This window comes from Lissotriton vulgaris, chromosome 4_1, assembly GCF_964263255.1.
Source record: "Lissotriton vulgaris chromosome 4_1, aLisVul1.2, whole genome shotgun sequence".
Lineage (NCBI taxonomy): Eukaryota > Metazoa > Chordata > Amphibia > Caudata > Salamandridae > Lissotriton > Lissotriton vulgaris.
The window spans coordinates 89,666,264-89,688,089 of NC_141691.1; the positions used below are offsets into that span (position 1 = coordinate 89,666,264).

Consider the following 21,826-nt stretch of genomic DNA (forward strand, 5'->3'; position numbering starts at 1 on the left):
TACCACTCGCTCTTCCCTTTGGACCCTGTGTGCTCCTTTGTTCTTGAAGCAAGAAGACTTCAAGGGCTGTTTTGTGAACTTCTTTTTCCAGGGGCTTCCACCAGGGAATGGCTCCGGCTCCCTGGTACTCACTTCACGAGCCAGGTCTTTGCTTTTCTGCATGTGAGAGAAGTTTGCTCCACTGTTAATTATATTTGTATGCGCTTAATTGAGTCTTCCGAAAAACCTTTTCACTATACAAACAAACACCACAACAACTGATTCATTGGTTTTTATTTTTCAACAGGCTGTTTTGTGTTGACTGTGTTAGCCCCAGGACTTATGATGACATGAAGGACAAAAAAAGAGCAGATCCAAGATATTTAGACCTGTATAAGATGTCGAGGAAGCCGAGCGTTTTGAGGGGCGAATTCTCCAGCCACACAGTCATATGCCTGACATAGTCAAGCAAACTCTGCTTCTCAAAGACAGCTTTCTATACCCCTTAAGTGCAGATTTGAGTTGGAAGGCTACTTTGGAAAATGTTTGGTATGGACTAGTAGTATCAGCACAACAGCAGAATCAAGAAACCTCTCAGTAAATGATCCCAGAACTATTTAGTAACATCAGAAAGTATGTTATGATTAAAACAGAAAGAAAACAACAAACATTGGATCCATCACTGCAAAGTTATAGCAGTGTAAAGTACCATTCCCATTCACATGTCCATTAATTCTGGCACAGTGCTCACAAGTGGCCCTGGAGGCTTCTACCCACTCCATTAGCACAGCATAACTCCAGGCTTCAGTCAACCTCTTGCCTTCAGGCATGGTGGATGGACTAGATGAGAGTCAGTCACCTTGTGCAGCCAGGCACCGTTCAGGTCTCAAACTTCACAGAGTTCCTGGGACGGTGTCTCTGGCTTGACCAATGGCAAATTAGCAGAATAAGACTTGGCTTCATGCTTGGCTGACAACATCTAGACCGCCAAGATTTCAGGCATAGGGTGCACCAAAGACAACACCCTTTCAGCCATATATTCTATATGGCGTAGCTTGCTGTCCACGTAGGTAGGTGCTTCAGAGCCATATATAGAGGTAGAAAGCACAATATAAATCGCCAAGCCCTGATCAATGATAAACAAGGCCCACTGGTTCTTTGCCACCATAAATGTAACTTTTCTTTCTTTCTTGGTGCAGACTGGGAATGTGAAATGTCCAGCTCGCATGAAGACTATGGGTTACCAATATTAAGTGCCCAAACGTGCAAGCAGGATCAAACTAACAGCCCTGCCAAGTACCACGCATCAGGCATTAGACTAACGCATTTTGGTGTGATGGTCTGCATTACCGCACCAAAATGCAAAGTCACGCATTCATGGCACCTCCTGAATTGACTGGCAAACGGAGATGGAGCGCCACACTATTAGCGTTCATTAAGCACAGCTGCACGGACCGCGCACTGCTCTGGCAGCATGAGCTTACACTGTACTACAGTCTATGGTGGAACTGCACTGCTCTGCTCCGGTGTTGGGCTATTATATGTTTACAATCTCTCTCATCTGCCAGCCAGGAGTTGGCGCCAGTCCCGCCGACCAGTCTGGGCTCAGTTGTGCTCTAATTGGCTACAGCACCGCGCCATCATTCACAACAACTAAGAATCAACTAAGTGGGCGGCGTAAGTGGGCGGACGTTTGTAAATTTAGTTGCAATCCGCCTTTACTTGCACCCCCTCCTGTGCCTCTAATCCTGATGCCGTACGACTGGACCAGGTTGCTGGATTCTCCTCGTCGGGCCATGGGTTTCAGTCAGTCTCAGCCTCAGGTGCAGATCTGTACTAGCCACTGAGGTTAGTCATATGTGATATCAATCATAATTCTACAACATGGCGTCCGTGTGCAGGTGGCCGTCTTGTGTGGGAATGTTGTGCACAGTACTCGCTCTCCCATTCCGAGGTTCCATTCAGGACCTGAGACAGTGCAGCCACTGTCCTTGTGTATGCTCATCATGGTGTGGGAGTGTCATGCACCTCACACACCTGTGCTGTGCTCCATTCACGGCGTGAGAGAGCACATCCCCTTTCCTGGTGCCTGTGCTTGTGGTGTGTCAGTACAGTGCACTGCACACCCACATGTTGGGGTTCCATTCAAGGCCTGCAGGCCTGAAAGAGCACGACTTCTGATCTGCAAAGAGCCGCTGGATGCAGACTGTGGCTCGGACCGTAGGCGCTTTAATAAAGTGTGACACACTAGGCCCTACACACAAAACAAGTATTCATTCACTCAGAATAAGGGAAATAACAAATATTTGGCCTGATCCATTTTCCATCTTTCAGCCTGGGTACCTGGCTCCGTTGCTGCTGCCCCCTTAATTATTGGTCTCTAAGAAAGTGACCTTAACCCAGGACATGTCCACTCTTGAAGGTGGCAGATCCCACTGGGGGAATTTCTGACTGCTGTGGTGAGGCTTGTGTGTTGTGCAGCTGGCATTGTACCCCACTAATAATGTCGGGGCCTTTAAGGAATATTATACTGTGTGTATTCCCTCTTGTCCATCTCTGGTAATACATACAAAGGGACAGATTTATGTTAACTGGCGCATCCCCAGGGATGCGCCAGTTAACGTGCGCCACAGTGCGCCACAGCTCCGCCACCCATGGTGCGCCGCATTTACAATGCGGCGCACCATGGTGCAAAAACGGCACAGATGATTGACGCATCTGTGGAGTAAAGGTGGCGCATTGCTAGAGTTGCGCCGCAAGCGCGACGCAGCTCCAGCAAGGCTCGGGGTGCCGCATCTACACAATGCTGCATCAAGACCTACGCCTGCTTCAAGGAGGCGCAGGGTTTTGACGCAGCATTGGCCTGAAAGTGACTGAGTGAAATCTCATAGATTTCACTCAGCCACTTTTAGGAGGCGTTCCTGCGCAGGAACGCCCCCCTGCGCATGAACGCCTCCTTATGGCGCAGGGCTTTACAACATGACGCATCTCCTAGATGCGTCACGTTGTAAATAGGGCGCATTGTTTGCGCCGCTGTTGCGTCAAATAAAGTGACGCAATTGCGGCGCAAGGGCATCATAAATCTGCCCCTAAATGTTTAATACGAGGCGCCCTGACTTACTCAGGCCTCCTTTACCCTTTATAAACCTCCTGAAGTCAAAACAAAATAAAATCATCCTGAGAATGCTGCTGCCTTTCCCTGGCTAACCCTTGTAGTGTGTTAAGAGGGGCTGCGCAATCATGCAATGCTGTGACTGTCTGCGACAGGTGGAATCCGAGAGTTTGCTCTCTGCCGAGATCCGTGTAGGGGCCTCTTGCGCCCTGTTGCAGACTCGGCCTGGGTCCAAAAGATGGATGTGATTTATAATAGTTATACATTTCCCTCTTCTTTCTTGCTTAAGTTTTCTCGAGAGAAAGCGTCACTCGTAGCATTTGAAATTTCACTCATAATTACACTAAATGCATGACAATGTCACGGTCACACTTAGCAATCTGAAACCACGCAGCTATGAACTAAAGATGACACACATTAACACTTTTGACTAACTACAGCTGTCCTGCCTGGGAATCCTGCTAGTCAGTGCTTTAAATGGGCCGGTACTCACTTTTTCCTTCACTTTTCACCTCCACTCCTCTGCAGCTCCTTTAACAAGCACTGCAGGGAATTAATCACGGGAGTGCTTGTCACCTTTGGAAGTCTTCAGAGCGGGGAGGGCGGGAGGGGGTCTGCAGAGTGCTTATCGGATCCATTGTTCTTTCACAGTGGGGCCGAGAGGGGGCTGTAAAATCTAATGGGTGGCGGCGGGACGCACTGAACAGAACAGATTTAAAAGTGGGTTTATGGCTGTGAGAGTGATGTCCACGGAGTGTTAACTAACGGCGGCCCATTAAGCGCACCTAGGGACAGGGGCCAGCTGGCCTGCCCCTGTCGGCCTCGGACCCCTTTGAATACAGGCCTCACTGGCCTGCCCTGGGGGGGGGGGGTTCGTTCTGCATCGGATTCCACCATGCTCAGGAATCCTGGTTTGCTCCGCAGCGATTTTTGTTGTACGTTGGCGCCCTCTAGTGGAACTGTGGGAGAGTGCGTGTTCATCATGGCGAGCAAAAAGGCGTATTTATGTCACACCTAATGAATGTACAGTGCCCTGGTAGGCACACTCATCCCATGCATTCACGCCAGTTTCTTTGTGGTACATTGTCTGAATAGATGTGATCATTACATGCACCTATTCGAAGCAACTGTTTGCTGGAATTAATGGATATTGTTATGCTTTCCTAAATGAGTTTAAGCCTGACAGGCACAAGATTTAGGGCCAGATGTAGGTAATTCCTATTTACCGACTCTTAAATACCGAATTATACCGATTCGGTATTTAAGAGTCGGTAAATAGGAAGGGGGCAGATGTAGGTAATTCTAACATTAGAATTCCCGATTCGGTATGATTCGGTATTTACCGATTCGGTAAATACCGAATCGGTATTGCCCATTGATTCCTATGGGCCATGAAGCCCCTAGGAATCAATGGGAAATACCGATTCGGTATTTACCGAATCGGTAAATACCGAATCCTGCAAGGGTGCAGGGGGTGTCACTTTGACACCCTCTAGCACCCCAAGTACAGGCTTATGTGACATGTGGCACACATACATGCCCTAAGGGCATGTCTGTGTGTCACATGGCACAGGTGTACATGCACAGATGTGCATGTACACCTGAATTCAGTATTTTACCACCCAATTGGATTGGGTGGTAAAATACCGAATCCTGAAGGCCTGTAGCACTGTGAACAGTGCTACCTACATCTGGGTTTTACCGAATCGGTAAAATTACCGATTCGGTATTTTACAGAATCGGTAAATTTACTGAATCGGTAAATTTACCGAATCTGTAAAATTAAGGGCCCTACATCTCAAAATCCAATTACCGGTCGGTAATTGCCGAATTCGGCCGTTACCGACCAGTAATTGGCGACCTACATCTGGCCCTTAGAGTCATGTATATACCGGAGTGGCTCGCAGAAGGTGGAAGGAAGCAACCGTGCATTTAAAAAAACATAAGGGCTGGAAGGTCAATTTTCCATACAGGATGTTAAGGAATATGGCAGGATGAGAATTTTTGCATGCAATTTGTGGATGTAAGCCTGTTGAAAGAAACAGTTTCACATTCTGCTGCTAAGGAATGTGGCGTGCACAATCTTTCTAGAGGCACTTAAGAGGTGACAGATAAGTCACGTCGTGGAAAAGGAAGAAGGTGCTTCTAAAAACCCCTTCATTTCTAGCAGTGCTGCAAATAAGCACATCCAGTTACCCGTAATTACAATTCGAGAAGACCCAAGAGAGACCACTTTGATATACCTACTACAGCAGTATGTTCAATACCATAAGGTATGGCTACAGTTTATGCAAATCATATGCACTATACGTAAATATAAAGAATATGTTATGTAACCACTTCTCATGTAAAAAATATAACAGGGCTACTGATAGACACATTGCAACAACCATTAGTACATTTAGTGCATTTGTGACCCATTAAATGCCCAGTTCGGAAGGTGCTGTCCCTTGTGTCCATCTAAAGAGCGCCCTAGAGAACAGACACCATGTCCAGCAGAATGGATGTGTCTGAGGTCACCTACACCTGCCAGGATATACCTTGCCTCGTGTATGCTGTTACACAATTATGCTATGCAACCTTATGAACCCCTTGCCCGCGGCCGGAATTCTGCTCCTGTGCGGCACATTCCGATCGCGGGCGCAGCAGCGGTGCTTCCATTGGGGCGTAGGGGCGTAGCACCACTAGCCACCATGGACCCGCATCGCGGCCGCCGGCCGTATCTCTAGACTCTAAAAATAAAATACATTGCGCTGAATTGCGCAGGGGGGGTGGCCTGCTGCAGCTTGAGTGACAGTCCACACACTCAGGCTGCAGCAGACCGTAGTGCGCAGTCCCGCTGGGGAACTTACAGTGCGCATGCTTGACAAAGTGAGCAACTTTCTCAAGCATGCGCACTGTAAGTTCCCCAGTGGGACCCAGGGGTGCTTCAATCACCGTGCTGTTCGCCTGCCACAGCCCGGGTTTCCTAAGGGCGACAGGGCGAGCAGCAAATGTGCCTCACTAGCCAATCCTGGCGCTGCATGCAGCGCCAGGATTGGCTGGTCCACCGGCGCAGCATCCCATTGGATGCCGCGCATGGGGGTGGCCCGGCATTCGAGACTGGGAGGTGGAGAGGACAGTCTGAAAGTGAGAAGAGGCTGGTAAGAGAAAACTAGTCATTAGCCAACGGAGTGTGCTGAGCGATTTCTGAGAGAGAATTTGATTCTAAAGCGTGGACTACTTCATTTGCGCCTGGAAAAGTGAATTACTTTTCACCTGTAGCCGATATCCTCTGCGCTGTTTTCTTCGCTGCCTTTAACCGTAATGAAATGCACAGAAGTTCAAAATGTCGTGCTTAAATATAGCCATCTCTATCTCTGACGTGCCCATTGCCAGGGCAACTGACTATGATGTGAATGGGTCGAAGGACAGATGGTTGTCTTCATTCAAGTGCATGAACAACGAGGAAAGTCCCATTTCTGCCTCCCACGCCTTGTCGTTATACTGTTTACTAAATTCGTGGTTTTCGGTAGCCTGCCCACGTAAAGAATCCTTGTCCCGTCTTAATAAATAAGAGACAAGAAACACAAAAATATAAAATATCACTCGCCTCTCCAAGTAAAAAAGGTCCATTGTGAGTTCATCTTTTTAGATTGACTCGGAAAGTAAAACCCACGGAAACTTTCTCAGCAGTCCAACATTTCAAAAGAGTGTAAGAAAAAAAGCATTGTCAAAACTGGATGTATCACAGCAATGGGCAGAGTAGTAAAGTAAGGCACATACAGCATTATGTGCGGGGTGCCACGAAAAACACCTTAAAAAATGTCAGGGGCAAACCAAAGATTATTAACGCGAGTTTTCAGGACGGTTTTCTCAAAAGACCAACATTTAACAGAATACTCGCCTTTAACCGCCAGAAACGTTTTAAGAAATATCGCCTTGCAGTAAGTACGGATTCAGGCCTCACGGGGCAGAACCGTTCCACGGAATCCTCACACCAACAGGCTCTGTTTCTGACAGCAGAGCTGTCTCCCAGATTTTGCAATGCTCTTGCCTGCCCACCAAACAACAGAGCTATCTCTCATTCTACCAATTCTATAGCTCTGCTTTTAGACACCAGAGTAATAGTGCAGCTTTCACAAACGTTACAGGTTGAGGCAGCAATTCACAGAACTGCCCCTCAAAGTCCATCGGAGTACAGAGTCTGTGGTTCCAAACAGGAGGTGTATCTCTTACGCTCTACAGAAAGCTGCCTACGGAGAAACAAGCGATCCGTATCTCAAGGTCTGGACGGGACATATGGGTTCAGGCATCAGAGAGCAGAGCTACAGGGTAACACCGAATTTACAAGATCAGACCTTGGACAGGAGAATATTTCACAGGCTGAGGCTTTGGATAGCAGAGCTGTTTCTCAGATTACATTGGTCTGACAGTCTGAGGCACTGACAGCAGTTATCGCTCCAGCTAAAATGCGCCTATCGCGTGATTAATTAGACATAGCTCAGATGAACCTGATGGGAAGTTCAAGAGCGCATAGAGAGTAAGCAGGAGCTGTGAAGTCTTCAGTAGATGCGAGCCCTGGGGTGCTTGCCCACTGTCCTGCCATCTCCCTGCTCTCGATAGCTCCCTCCCTCCCTCAAACAAAAGCAAGGTATACGCATTCCCTACAATAATACATCTCCCAGTAAACACCATTACAAAAGAATTTGCACTCTTTCCAGCTAACCCAAAACTGTTGTAAAAAGAAGGTCCTCCTTTCAACAATGAGTGAAAGAAGGATCTTCCTAAGAGGGACACACTCTCTAAGGTACCAGAGGAAGGTTGGTTGGTGTTGGGGGGTTTAGCACCAGTCCAAGCCAGCTGGCCCAGGTCGAGGTGGCCCTTGATCAGCCCAGGCATTAGTGCCTGACCCCAGGGAGAGTGTTGGTCACATTTCAATTTCATCTAAATCTTATTTAACTGATTTTCACTGTTAAGGCCCTGGATAAGTGATATACGACCCTGTCGGAGTAGAACCCCCGCACATGTAAACATCAGTAATGCATGGTAACATCACATCATGAATCCCCTCAGAATGGAGACAAACTGTGCAGACCTGGTTTTGCCATTAGCACTCACATTGAGCTACTAAACGTGAACCCGTGTGGTGGGGGCTAGGCTGGGGGGAGAGGGGGGGGGGTATTGTGGGAGAGGAAAGCAGAGGACACTGCTTAGCAAGCCTCTTGTGCCTTGGCGGGGGTTGGGGAGGGTCCTGTGAATCGGGTCAGGCTGCATCACAGTCTATTCCCAATGTGATTTTATCTGACAAATAATCCCTATGGCAAAATCAGGTTCATTGTTCCCAGGTGTGGGAAAACAGCCCATAAATGATTGAAAGGAGAGGCATTCTGCATGGGAATTCCACTCTGCTTAACTTGTAATCGAGGTCATTTAATCAATATACAGTCAGATAAAATACAAGTAAGCCTGTTAGTTGCTACTGCCAGAGACTTGCAGCCAGATGCATCATTGCAAATTGTGCTCGCAAAGGGCCAGATTCTTTCTGCACTGCGTGAAAGGGAGAGGGCAAGAATACGACATATGTAACAAACTGCTGCCTAGTGACAACGCAGGCACCCTTGCACCATTGTGCAGCGGTGTCTGTGATACAGGCAGGATTGATTCGGAGGCACCTGTCCTCTTTATACATGTGCTCCAACATTCATAGAAAGAGGAGAAAGAAAGATATTTCTCCTTGGCGGGCCTCCGACGGAAAGGCATAGCATTGTGACAGATTCCCAGGTCTATCAATATTGGTAAATGTGGGAATGCTTCTAAAGCCATTGGTGGATGCATGGGCACACCCACGCTACACCCATGCCACACCCACGCTACACCCACGCTACACCCACGCTACACCCACGCTACACCCATGCAACACCCACGCTACACCCACGCTACACCCACGCTACACCCATGCCACACCCACGCTACACCCATGCAACACCTCCCTGCGGCAGAGCAATGCATGTCTGCGACTTGCGCTGTCTTTGATTACTCCAGATTTATCAGGCCAAACAGGGCCATGTCAGGTGGCCTTAAATGGCTTGGAACATTTCATTATAGGTTTTGCATTGCCCTGCCCCACCTGCATGTTCAAAGGTGGCACAAAACCCTTGATAATTATATTCCTTAATCTCTTGGTTGAAGACTACTTTCCGGCAAAGTAAGCCTTTATAGGTTGTTAATTTTTAGACGAGGACCTCCTCTGTTATCATTTATTATTGTTTGTTGAGGGTCATTAGTTCATAATTAGTGATACACCGATATTGTTGTACATTACATGTGTGTCACACTTTGCCTGAGCACTGAGCACACTTGTTCACCTCACTGCACCTTGTTATTTAATGATGGTTCATATTTATGGATTTTTTTTATCCTTGAGTAAATTCAAACAAACAAATGTTTAATCACTTTTTAATAGGGACGGTTGCGTTAGTTATATAATTAAACACCAGGTCCTTAGTGATCTCAAGACAACCTTGTATTATAAAGCTAGTCCTCTAGAGGTGAAAATATGGACTAATTCACACACGCTCCCTTTTAGTGGGAAAGTCACTTGTGGTGTTTCATACAGCCCTTGCATCTTTAGGACAGGCTTCCAGGCACTGGGTCTCTCTCCATCTCTCTAGATCTTCCATGGACTGGTCTTAAGTTGTAAGCTGGACCTCCTTCAGAGAAGGGAGGCTTTATGCCATTTGTGTACCTATAGGAGCTCTGCAAAAGCCTTGGGTTTCCTTACACAACTCTGATAAAATGAGGTACCCTGCCTCTGTGATAAACCTGCTTTTCCCTCCAGCTGGTACAACCGGAAAGTCTTAGTCGACTGTATGAACAGGTTTCATTGCATGAGAACCCCACTGGGATCTACAGTTCAAAAAGTAGTTTGTTGTAGCAGTGTTTCCATTTGTTTAATCGTACTCCAGATAATTCCTCCCTGTTATGTGGTCGCGATTGACAAAGTCCAGTTTGTTCCTTGACAGCCAGCATAAAGTACAGTTTTTCACATTTTGAGTTCCACTATACTTACAAAAATGTACTTTCTTCAATGAATTGAAAATTAATAAGCGGTAAAAAAGAACTTTGAAGTATTTCTCTATTCGTTTTCTTGTGTGATTTGTTATGCCATTAAGTGTTAATTTACAGTGGGGCTTGGTAATGAAAAATTTGTTTTTGACTACAGCGTGGCAAAAGGCCTTGTGTAGCTGTTGAATGTGGGGACAAATGTTTCCTTGATATTTAATATATCTAGTATTTATATATTGGGTCCCCGTGCCTGTGGACTTAAAACAGTTAGGAGTGACTTTGCTGGTATATGGAAGTAGATTTCCTACATGTCAAATCACATTTCCCTGCCACTTGTCATTGCAGTAATTTTAAAACTGTGAGCCCAGCCAGGGCACAATAACTCAAATTTGAACTCCACAATGGATCTTTAATTGTTTTACAATTGTTCCTAGTCTGCACTCATGGATCATGGACATATATGTTTGTGAATATTTAACAGGCCTCTGGACACACTTGGGTTGGTGCCGTGCTTGGTGCAGCCCTAGAGGAACCCAGGGGAGATCCCAAATACAGTCCATCTCTAACTCACAAAAGTGAAGTGAGGCATGGGCCCAAGAGGATTGAACATCCTGTGGATGCTTATGAGCAATCCCAACTCCCATAGGTAAAATGCCGACTGTCTAGCAGGGAATGCAGGAACATGAGCATCTGCTGGTGCTTGCAGAGTGGATAGGCGATGGCAGTGCTAAAGAAAGGTGTGGAGCTGTGAAATTGCATCTCGCAAAGCTTCACTGCAGGATGACAGACTGCTAGTCCTTGCTTCAAGGCCTGAAACCATTGATGCTAGTCTGTTGTATGAGAGCCAGTAGATAGTTCAGTGCTGATAGGACACTTTTAAAAGATGGGAAATTTGTCTCAAGATGCAATAAAGGTGTTGTCTTTGATCATGTGAATTATTACCTAATATCACTCCTGGATTGCCTTGGTAAATTCTTTGGGTGATGTCATCCAGAACCTTCAGGAAGGGGCTTCTGATCAAGGCTAAGATTAGATTCTTGAAGGGCAATAGGACTTTTGATCAAGCTTTTCAGAAGTGTACTCATGAAATCCGTCCACCTTAAAAGTCAAACTAAACATTTTGCCTAAAATTTAACGAGTGATTTAACACAGCTCATAGGCCACCTACCTGTTACTTTTTGTATCCTGCTCGTACCAAGTCAGATCCAGACCCAGACCAGTCCCCACAGTTGCTCCGGATTAAGGGACATTGTCATGTCATCTCAGGCGCGATGTAAAGACTCCCAGTGAGCTGAGGACTCTTTTGGCTCAAGAACCAACTAGCTGGAGACCCTTGTGGTTGTTTAAAGATTTAAGATTAGCCTGTAACTCAGTCTTGAGCTGGGTGGGTGACCTCGATTACAAAGTGGCTGTGCCAGATGTCCCATTATGACCTCTTTTGCCTGTCTCCCCTTCAGACGCAGAGGGCATAAAACTGGGGGGTGCTCAACCCTGCCAAAAAACTGAGGGGTGACCCTAAGAGCACAGCTGCCATCCAATTAGGGGTGGGATGCTTTGTTGTGCTGGTCTGGTTTTCTGGGTGCATTGGCTCAAGTTTTTCCCATGTAATTGATTGGGTGTCTTGGTAAGTTGCTTTTATGTGAATGTCTGACTTATGACTGCGCATTCCTTTCAGTGTGCACTTCAGTTTACTTTTTGAGTCACTATCTAGTTTGCTGGATGTATTGCTTTCATTTTTCTTTCATTAAACTGTTTGACTTGCTTGGTGCTTTTATGTTGGTGCCTGCATGCTGAAGTGTACTCTTCTTCAGTTTAAATGTATGTGACTGGCCTGTTGACTAGCACCCTGCTTTCAAAGTGAAGGTTCACAGGTTCACACTTGCTTTAGTTTACTTTTGTATGGTTGACTGCATGCACTGTTTTGCTGGATGCATTGCTTTAAGTTACTACTTGATGCATTGCTTTCAGTTTGCTTTCAAGTAATTGCCTCTCATTTTCCTAATGCTTTGTGAAGGCTGTTTCCCAACTGCTGTGCAACTTCTTCTACTCTTAGAGCTGAGATTTTCATGAAAGTCTTATAGTCTGAATTCAGCACCTGAGCGTAATAGGACGAAATGTATGAAGCTCTGTGGTTATTCTTAATAAGCAGCTACCTATGTTATGCCATCTATTAATGTAATAACTGCACTTTCACAATTGCTTTATTAACCTTCCTGCTTTCTCAAATTTGCTTGAAAATGCACGATTTTTCTTCTTTTTTTTCAAAATTTTCTTGGGGGGGTTACCCCAACAAACCCCCCTTTTGGGGTTCGGGCTCGCAAGCTGCGCTCGCTCGCTACGGTGCGGTTTGCAAATCACTTTGCGCCCCACCACTTTGAAATGTCACCCACCGCCCCTGCGCGGGCGTGGTCATGACGGCCCCCAGCCGTCATCAGCACACGAGCACTGTGTGCCATGCTGGCCGGGGGCCGTCATCAGCATGGAAGGGGTTAATAACAGGATCTTAAATTATGTTTATTTACTTTTAACAAATACGGCAGAGTTTTTTTAGTGTGTAAAAATAAAATGTACAGGTGGACAGAGGATTATTAGTAATACGATGTTAATATCACATATGCATTTTTTTAAATATTTCAATAGCATAAGCCTGTTCACTGGACCAGAGAGAGACTTTTCAGGAAAATGCTGCTGATTTTGTTATAAATCATTTTTTACTACTAAAATAATTTGTTTCATTTTAGGTCTGCCTGTAGAGATCTTTAGCTTACTTATGTTTAAGGCCCTATTTATTAGGACATTTTGCTTTTACTAAAATTATACATATTTATTTAGTTACTTAAAGGAGATTTCAGCCAACCCGCTACAGCCACTGGTCTGTTGTGCCTTTCACAAGTTTCCTCAACTCACTACAGTATTCCTCTAGGGCAGTGTTTAGTCATAAGTTAACTTCACTATGAGTTACAGCATTCTGGTCTTTCACAAGCAGCACGAGGAGCATACAAAGAAGCTTCGTTGAGCGTCATGGACTACTATGGCAGTATGTGCAATCAGGGACCAATAATATTTGTAATTTTAATTGTTAACAGTTTTCTTTTAATTTTACCCATTATTTTGTTGGCGAGGACCCAAATTCTCCTTCAAAAATAACATTTTACAAAAACGAGGACAAAACAAGCAATAACACAGTTAAACGCTGGTAGCCAACGCAAGAGCTATTGGCTTTGCCATTGCTTGTTTAATATACTGGCATATGGATAGAGCTCTAAGTGTGCCAGCTGCATGTTCTATCTAAGGTATGTACCATGCACCGGTGTCAGGATTTGTATTGTTTATCCTATAGAACCAAAATGAACCAGTGACACAATAAAGAAGGCAGGTTGTAGTTGGTTTTGAAAAGGCAGCTTTCAGTCATTGACATGCTGGTTTTGAAAGTGAAGCCACAACCGGTCCCAGGATGCTTGTTTCCGGTCTAGGGAAAACATGGCTTGGCAGTTCAGGCTGGACTGTTCCCAGGAGGCACAGGGTCAAGGCTGATTTGCATATGGCCATGTCTGAACTGGGGTGGCTTTGTGAGCACAAAAACAATGGATTTAGGCCCATATCTCTGTACTGGGGTGAATGAATGACATTATTCTGCATTCTGTCCATCAACTGTTGTTTTTGCATTTGTCACCCAGAGTGGGACGGGTATGCTCAGATGTGAGTCCTGTGCTCTCCACGCCATTGGAGTCAAGCTATCCTTGCTGATGACGGCAGATAGCCAGAAACCGGTCCTAGGATGCTTGATTCCGTTCCAGGGAAGACATGGCTTGGCAGTTCGGGCTGGACTGTTCCCATGAGGCAAAGTGTCAGTCTGAATTGCATATGGACATGTCTGAACTGGGGTGGCGGAGTGAGTTAAAGAATGATGATGGACTAAACCCAGATCAGTTGACTGGGGTGAGTGTTTGATTTGCTCTAACTCTTCGTCCATCATCCCCTTTGGTATTGCTTCATTCACCCTAAGTTGGCGGGGTATGCCCAGACGTGGGTCCCTTGCTCACTTTGCCACTGGATTCAAGCTAGTCTGGCTGATGACGGCTGAATAGCCAGAAACCGGTCCCAGGATACTTGTTTCCGGTCCAGGGAAGACATGGCTTGGCAGTTCAGGCTGGACTGTTCCCATGAGGCAAAGTATCAGACTGAATTGCATATGGCCATGTCTGAATTGGGGTGACGAAGTGAGCTAAAGAATGATGATGGATTAAACCCAGATCAGTTGACTGGGGGTGTGTGCTTGCAATGTTCAACACTCTGTCCATCATCCCCTTTGGTTTTGGTTTTGAAAGTGAAAGCAGTGAAAAAGAGCTATGGCAGCAGCTGGATTTGAAACAGAAACTAAATCACACAAACAGTGCAGATATCTGCAGCAGGGACAGACTAAATCTGTAATATGTAGTTGTTTAAAGCTCATGAAAACACTTAAAATGCTCTTAGTACTGGAAAGTTTGCAAGACAGCGGCCATATATATTGCTCATTCACTTTGTGAGCAATAAAAATGCCTTTAAATCTTGTTATCTTGTCACATTTACTCCGCTTTCAGAGGCACAGCTCAAAAGTCAAGGTCAAAAGTCAGTTTGTCTTGCTACTCACCAGAAAGGGTGAGTAGGCCCTAAAAATAGCTCATCCTGAATAAATCTAGCTCGCAAATGCGAGCAGGTGAGTGGACTTTTTAAGCCCTGGAGTAGCTTTATTCACACAGAGGTTTGCTACTAAACTTAGGTGCAACTCCCAGCTTTTCTGGTATTGACCACTTCAAAATCAAGATTTACACCTCCATGTAGACTTACATGACTACACTCCCTCCAATGACAGGTGGAGTCTAGTAAGGTTGAATTTATGAGTGTAAAGCTACTATTAGTAACATTTCCACAGTTAGTGGAGATCTCCCTATGGGAAAGTGTAGGAAACGTAAAAAGATTATTTTTAAAAAAGTATTAAAAAAAGCATATTAAAGTAAAATATAAATGTAAAATAATGTAAAAAATCATATTAATCTTGAACTTATCAAATACAGCACATAAACTCGAGGTGAAGGTGTATTAAATAATAAAATTATTTAAATGTATTCATTTACTTTATAAATATATAAATATACTTTTTTAAACATTTTTGATTAAAATACCCACCCACACTAGAATTTGAATTTTTTGTTTAATGTGTAGTAGATCCATTTAAAAGTTATGTATAGAATTAATTCAAATACTTTTTAATATTTTTAATAAAAAAAGCATAGTTTAAAAAACGAATTAAGAGCATTAATGCATAAAAACTAACCCAATCAATAATTATACTTAATGTACATATACATATAATATATATATACAAACACACACACACAGATATATATATCTAACACCGACACAGACTACGCAGCTAAGCAACAAAGCAACCAGCAGCAAACCATAGATGTATAGATTAAAAATCATTCCTGCTTTCCTGTAGGTTGTTAGTTTAAATCCCTGCCTCTATTGATTCCTATGGAGGTGTGTTTTACTGCCATTGATTGGCCATGTGTCTTGTCCTTCACGTATTCCAACGCTGGGCTGGAGTCCATTTAAGCCGGTTTTGACATTATAAACGCTGTAGCAACTTGAAAGGTGTATTTTGTGTATGATAACAGTCTTACTCTTTTGTGGATGTGCGTTTTGTATTAGCACGTCTCTCCCAAACCCGTTTTCGATTAATTATTCCACATTTTCCCAACATTCCACTGGTCCTTCTCACATTTACTACAAAATGGTATCCTTACATGTGCAGCCGTCTCCCCTACCAGGGCTGAGATCTCAACGTACATGTTTGTGAATTGCATTTAATAGTATGTTACGTAGTCGACTAGCGTAATACAAATGTTGTTTGTGAATCGGGCCAACTATCGTTGACAACCATTTTTATCCTTAGAACATACCTTCTCTCTTAAAAACATTTCACTAGATATATTTACTTATGCCCGCAGCAGGTGTGGTACTAGGACTATGTAACCAACATAAGATCTAACAGTATTACTGTGCCCTAAATATCGCTTACAAAAATATCACCCCATTGGAGTTACTAACAGCAAATCTACACTCAAAAAGACAACATTTTTACAAAGAATATTTAATAAACAATATTTGTCAGGAGATATTTTTGCTAATCATACTTTGACACACAGCCCTGCTATGTTAAACATCTTTTTTTCACAAAACTGCTCTTTGAAATAAACAAAATCACTCAGCCACACTCTTTGTTTCACAAAGACACATGTTTGAGCTCAGCTCACCACTATTAACACAATGCAGACATCTGATGGTATCAGAGCCTGTGTTTTTATTTTAAGCTCAGCCCTTGAGGTTATATGTACTTCTGCATTTATGCCCAATTTACAAAATGCTTTGCTGTTGTTTGTGTCATTTACAACCACCGAAAATTGCTGCAATTCCCAAATCGTGAGGTACAACATAAGCATTAGTGAAATATTTTTTAAAAAAGCTTCTTATTCGGGAAAACTTGACATCCTTTAGGGTCATCAGTGGATTCTGCTGTGGCCTCTGGACATGTGGTGAGCACCATCACAGCTGTAACTTTCTGGGTGCTCACAGATTGATTTTGCAATCACAAGGTGATGTGTTTACTTTATTCACAGATATTTCCAACGATTTCCACACCCAGTTTGTGCTCTTTAATTTATTATGAAAAATGCAAGAGCACGAGTGAAACCTTAGGGGGTGCAGAAATCCCGAGCACCCATTGTTTCAGGGGGTGTGTGGGACGACTTTCCTCCAAGTGAAGGGAAAAAGTTAAATGTGTACATTTCTGAAAAACTTACTCCTGCTGGGGAAACACGCAGGTGCACAAGAGATGAGGAGGAGGCCTCGCTTATGTTTCTGCGCACACACTGGTGAATATTTGTAAACCCCTTAAATGTAGAAATGTAAGCAATATGTGAATCAACCAATTTCTTCTATATGAGTCAATGGGCTGCTCTGAGGGGTCATGTCCCACCAGAGTCCAGCTGAGAAGCTTCTTTAAAAAAAACCAAAAAAACTTTTTTTATTGATTTAAAAAAAAATAAGTAACATTTCTTGGTTTGTATACAATTATACATTTACACAGTTACATTTGTTATACATTCAATAGGAATCAAATAGAAAATCAGTCATTAAGTCCCACTGTCGGTCGGCCCCTCATCTCCCTCTCCCTGGTAGGTGAGATACACAGTTGACCCTGGTACTTGCTCCATTTTTTGTCCCATTTTTTAGGGCAGCCTCTTGATTTAAACACCTCTTTTCCTTCTATCATTCACTTGTCCAATTTTTTGGTCCAACCCTTCGGAGATGGCCCCCCCCCCCCCCTCCCCCCCCCCCCCCATTTCATTGCAATTGCGCGTTTCACCAAGCTGAGAAGCTTTTTGACATTCTCAATGACCACTCTAGAAACCATTTTACCATCAGCACCCTTGAAGCAACCTTCCAAACACAGACATGGCTACAGTCCCTTCTGATGGGAGTAACCCAAACACAGGCACCATAAGGAAACTGAACTTCTGGGGTCTTACCTGCATCCTTCTTGTCGTCCGGAAACGAGAAGCACTGGGGGAAAAAGGAAACAGATTTCACTCACTTTGATTATTTTTACCTTCTTTTTCTTTCACGAGATTTACAAATGGACAGAAAGGCTCACACCCCAACCATCAATCACAGCCATTGATGTTTCATTAAAACTAGTGTCTACAGAGTATTTTAAAAATAATTGTCGCCTGCAAGCGGTTCTAGCAATCTTCATGCAAAAATCACGTTACACAGTACAGTAGCATCTCCCACCCCAAGTACAGCAGATGTCCTTTTAGATATGGCTTACCACAGCTGTGTCCAAGACCTACTGGTACCAATTCTATAATTACATATGGCGTGGGCTTTGGCTACTCCAGGGCAGTAGGACTCTCTCACCGGATGCTATTGGTGTATCATTTCGCCTTTCAGGAGTGTTTCCATTAGAACGCATGAGGGACTATTTTATATCTGAAAAGTCTAGTCATCACAATGTTTGTCACACTGAATTTACTATCTCTTATGCACACTGTATGAAGAAATCCATCCTTTGTTGTTACTATCTCCCCAGCACTGGCAAAGTCAATAGGACAGGCTTCAATTTGATAAACGGCATTTGTGCACGCAACACATGTAAACAGCATGTGTGAATTCTTTGTTTACATCCATTGGCACATTAACCCCTTGCATGCTGATGACGACCCCCATCCGTCATGCACTACGGCGCTCGTGTGCTGATGACGGCTGGGGGCCGTCATAAACCCGCCCACTTGCGATTTTGCCACACAGGCGCAGAATCGCGGCCGCATGCAAGGGGTTAAAGCCAGACCTACCTGTCTTGCCAAGTCTACTTTAGAATTGTGGTACACTTTTATGCCTGTGATTAATTAGAAAAAAAAGAATGTGTGACAGTGTAAGTTTCAGATGCCTGTCCTTGCGACAAGCACACCGACGACAGGGATCATATAGACGCAAGCCCACTGACGAGGCGCTTCTACTGCACTATTGTTAGCTTTATGCAAGTCTGAGGTATGGAGCCGACAAGTATCACTGACAGACTACTGCATCATGGGTACTTGGGCTACAATGATCTGGTTTCTATGCACTTTGAGGGAGAAGCCTGAAAATGTGTTCGATGCCTTAGAAAAGGACTCTGAAGCTGGTCACTATAAAAAAAGTATTGATTGATGAAACTTTTTAAGTTTCATAAGGATTGATGAAACTTTTAATATACTCAAACTCGACTGAGTAGCAACGAGTCAAATTTGTACTAAATGCCCAAGAAAACAGATGCAGCTATTCTTGTGTAATACTCCAAATCTAGTCTAATTTGTAACACGCCGGTTTTAATTGTTGTGTTGTTCAGTTTTTTCAAGCTTTACTGATGCAATTGTTCAGACACAACATTGAAACTCAATATTTTCCAACATGATTGCACCAGAATATTATTTTCATAGGTAGGTTCAGAAAAGGTACATTTTTTCTACATTTCCTTGTGTTTCTACAAAACGTAGTCCATATGGACTCGAACTATACCTCTCTAATAAAGAATGCTATGGGCGCCCTATGGTTCAAACACCCATAGCAGCACATTTAAGGAAACAATGCTCAGAGGAAGCTCAGGGCTGGGTAAGGTGGGTAGTGGGAGACCACGAGCAGTGCCCCTCACGTGCCTGAGTAGAGGGAGACTGACTGACCTGCCACTGACCTTTAAGGCTCCGCCCATCTGTACCAGGATGTCTGCAGCACTCTTGTAGAGTCGAGAACATCTCTGCTGTCTGAAACATCAGCATGCACAATCCTCTTCAATCTACGGGACTGCTCTGTTTTCTGAGGCACAGACCTGTATGTGGTGTGGCAATCTGAGAGATAGCTTTGCTGCTCCAAGTACACTCCAATAATATCTGTACCACTACTGATCTGTACATGTATAGCTGCTGCCTGAGATGCAGGCCTAGAATATTAGAGTAATTTAGGAATAAGGCTGGTGTCTGATTAGCTCTGCTGTCTGAAGTATCAGCTTACATATTCGGCGCAAGCCAAGGGATAGCTCTGCTGTCTGGAATTTCAGCTTTAATCTTCTAGGTAAGGGTGGGTGGCAAGCTCCGCTCCGCCTGCGGAGTTTGTGGTGTTTTGCCAACTCTGCGCTCTGCTAGGAACGTGGAGTTCAGCAAAAACTCTGACTCTGCTGCGTGCAAAACCCCTATGCTGTACGTCTTCGGAGGACTGCGCATGCGTGCGCATGCGCTGTAATCCCAAGACGTACATCATAGGGGTTGTGCACCGACAGGGAGACAGCCAGGAGGACGACAGCCCGGGCATGGTGGAGAATGCATTAGGTAAGCCAAGCAGGTGGCAGTCTGGGGGTCAGGAACCCTCCAGGTCTGCTGCCTGCATCATGCTGCATGCAGGGGGCGTGGCGGAGCGGAATTCCACTGAGTCTTTAGGCAACTCCGTAGAATTCCACGTAGTGGCACTGCGCCAACTCCGCCGACCATTAATTCTAAGCAAGCCAAAACCCCATATAAAACAAAATAGGATTCTGCATTCCCACGATGCCCAACAATGGTTCTCTAATAACTTAAAATTTGAAGAAACTTGCTCTAAGGCAAGCTGAGCGCTGCTTGAGACGGGATTACTCTCCGGACAAAAAGGCGTGTTCTGTAAATTTAATCAAAGAGTATGAAAATGCCATCCTCCAAACTAAGGCGGAATACCTCTCTACAAAAATCTTAAATTCGGCAAACAAGTCCAAGGATATTTTTTCCATTGTCAACAAACTCCCTAAACCGGACAGAGTTATGCCCAAACCTGTTCCCTCATAATCCTTATGCGACTCTCTCAATCTTTACTTTATTGAGGAAACCACTACGATCAAGGCCAGTATTTCTCCTTCTATATCCATTACTGCCTCTCCAGTCTCATGCAAAAACTCATCTTCACTTGACCAGATTGCCCCCCCCATCCCCCCCCCATCTCAAAGGAAAACTGTGTGGCCCTTCTAGAAAAGGTAGGGTCCGGATTCCCCACTGATTGTTTCCCTCCTCACATCCTACATGAAGCCTTCCTGAAATGCCCGGACCCGCCTCTTGCACTTCTTAACTCCCTTAAACTTGGTATTGTCCCCAACTCTTTCAAAAGTGCTGAAATGGTCTTGATACTGAAAAAGCCCAACTCTGATCCCCTGGTCCTCAGTAATTACCGCCCTATTTCACTGCTGCCCTATTTAGGTAACATCTTGGAAGCTTATGTCACGAATTGTCTTAGCTCTTTCATCGAACATTCCCACTCTCTGGACCCGCACCAGGCAGGTTTTCGACAGGCCCACTCAACTGAGTCAGTTAGCCCTGCAGTAATGGACAACCTCAGAAGAGGGGCCGAAAGGAACCTCTCCCAGGCCTTCATATTGCTTGACCAATCGGATGCCTTTGACACGGTCGATCATGCTCTCCTGGTCGACCGTGTCAGTAGCGCCAGGATACAGGTCCTGGTGTTGAATTGGATTTCCTCCTTCCTCAGCAATCGATTTCAAGCGTTCCGTCCGGCTAATTTCTGATACAAAAAAATGAAACTTACTTGCAGGGTACCGCCAGGGGTCTTCCCTGTCACCCCTTCTTTTTAATCTATATTTATAACCCCTGATCCGTTCACTACGTGAAAGTAGGGTTGAAACCTTTAACTATGCTTACAACTTGCAGCTGGTGTTTGACATCAACTCCTCCTCCTTAGTGTCCAATTTTCAATCCTATATGTGCTTTATTAGTAATTGGATGAATGCCAATCAATTGAAACTCAACCCTGATAAAACCGAGCTCATTCTGACTGGGGGCCCACTCAACCATTGGAGCTCTAGTTTTTGGCCTCCCCTCCTGGGTGAGCCCCCACTCCCAGTTGGGTCGGTCAAAAGTCTGGGGATTGTAATCATCAGCGATTTGTCCATGAAAGCCCGGATTGGCTCGGTAGTATCTGCCTGCTTCTTCCATCTATGCAGACTCCGAAAGATCAGCAGTTTGCTGACTACTGAGGCCTTGACTCTGGTCGTTCTAGCCTTGGTAATCTCGCGTCTCGACTACGCCAACTCATTATATGTCGGTATACCAGCTTACCAATTACACCGTT

At 44.7% G+C, this 21,826-nt stretch overlaps 1 protein-coding gene across 2 annotated transcripts in view; it reads right to left on the reverse strand.

The window, feature by feature from the left end:
- The window catches only part of STARD8 (StAR related lipid transfer domain containing 8), a 565,518-nt gene that overhangs the window by 325,351 nt on the left and 218,341 nt on the right, over positions 1-21,826 (reverse strand). For both annotated transcript variants that reach the window (XM_086918342.1, XM_086918343.1), the window contains exon 2: positions 17,716-17,749. In XM_086918342.1, the coding sequence (XP_086774468.1) occupies positions 17,716-17,749 (34 nt within the window). The remainder of the gene's footprint in view (positions 1-17,715; positions 17,750-21,826) is intronic.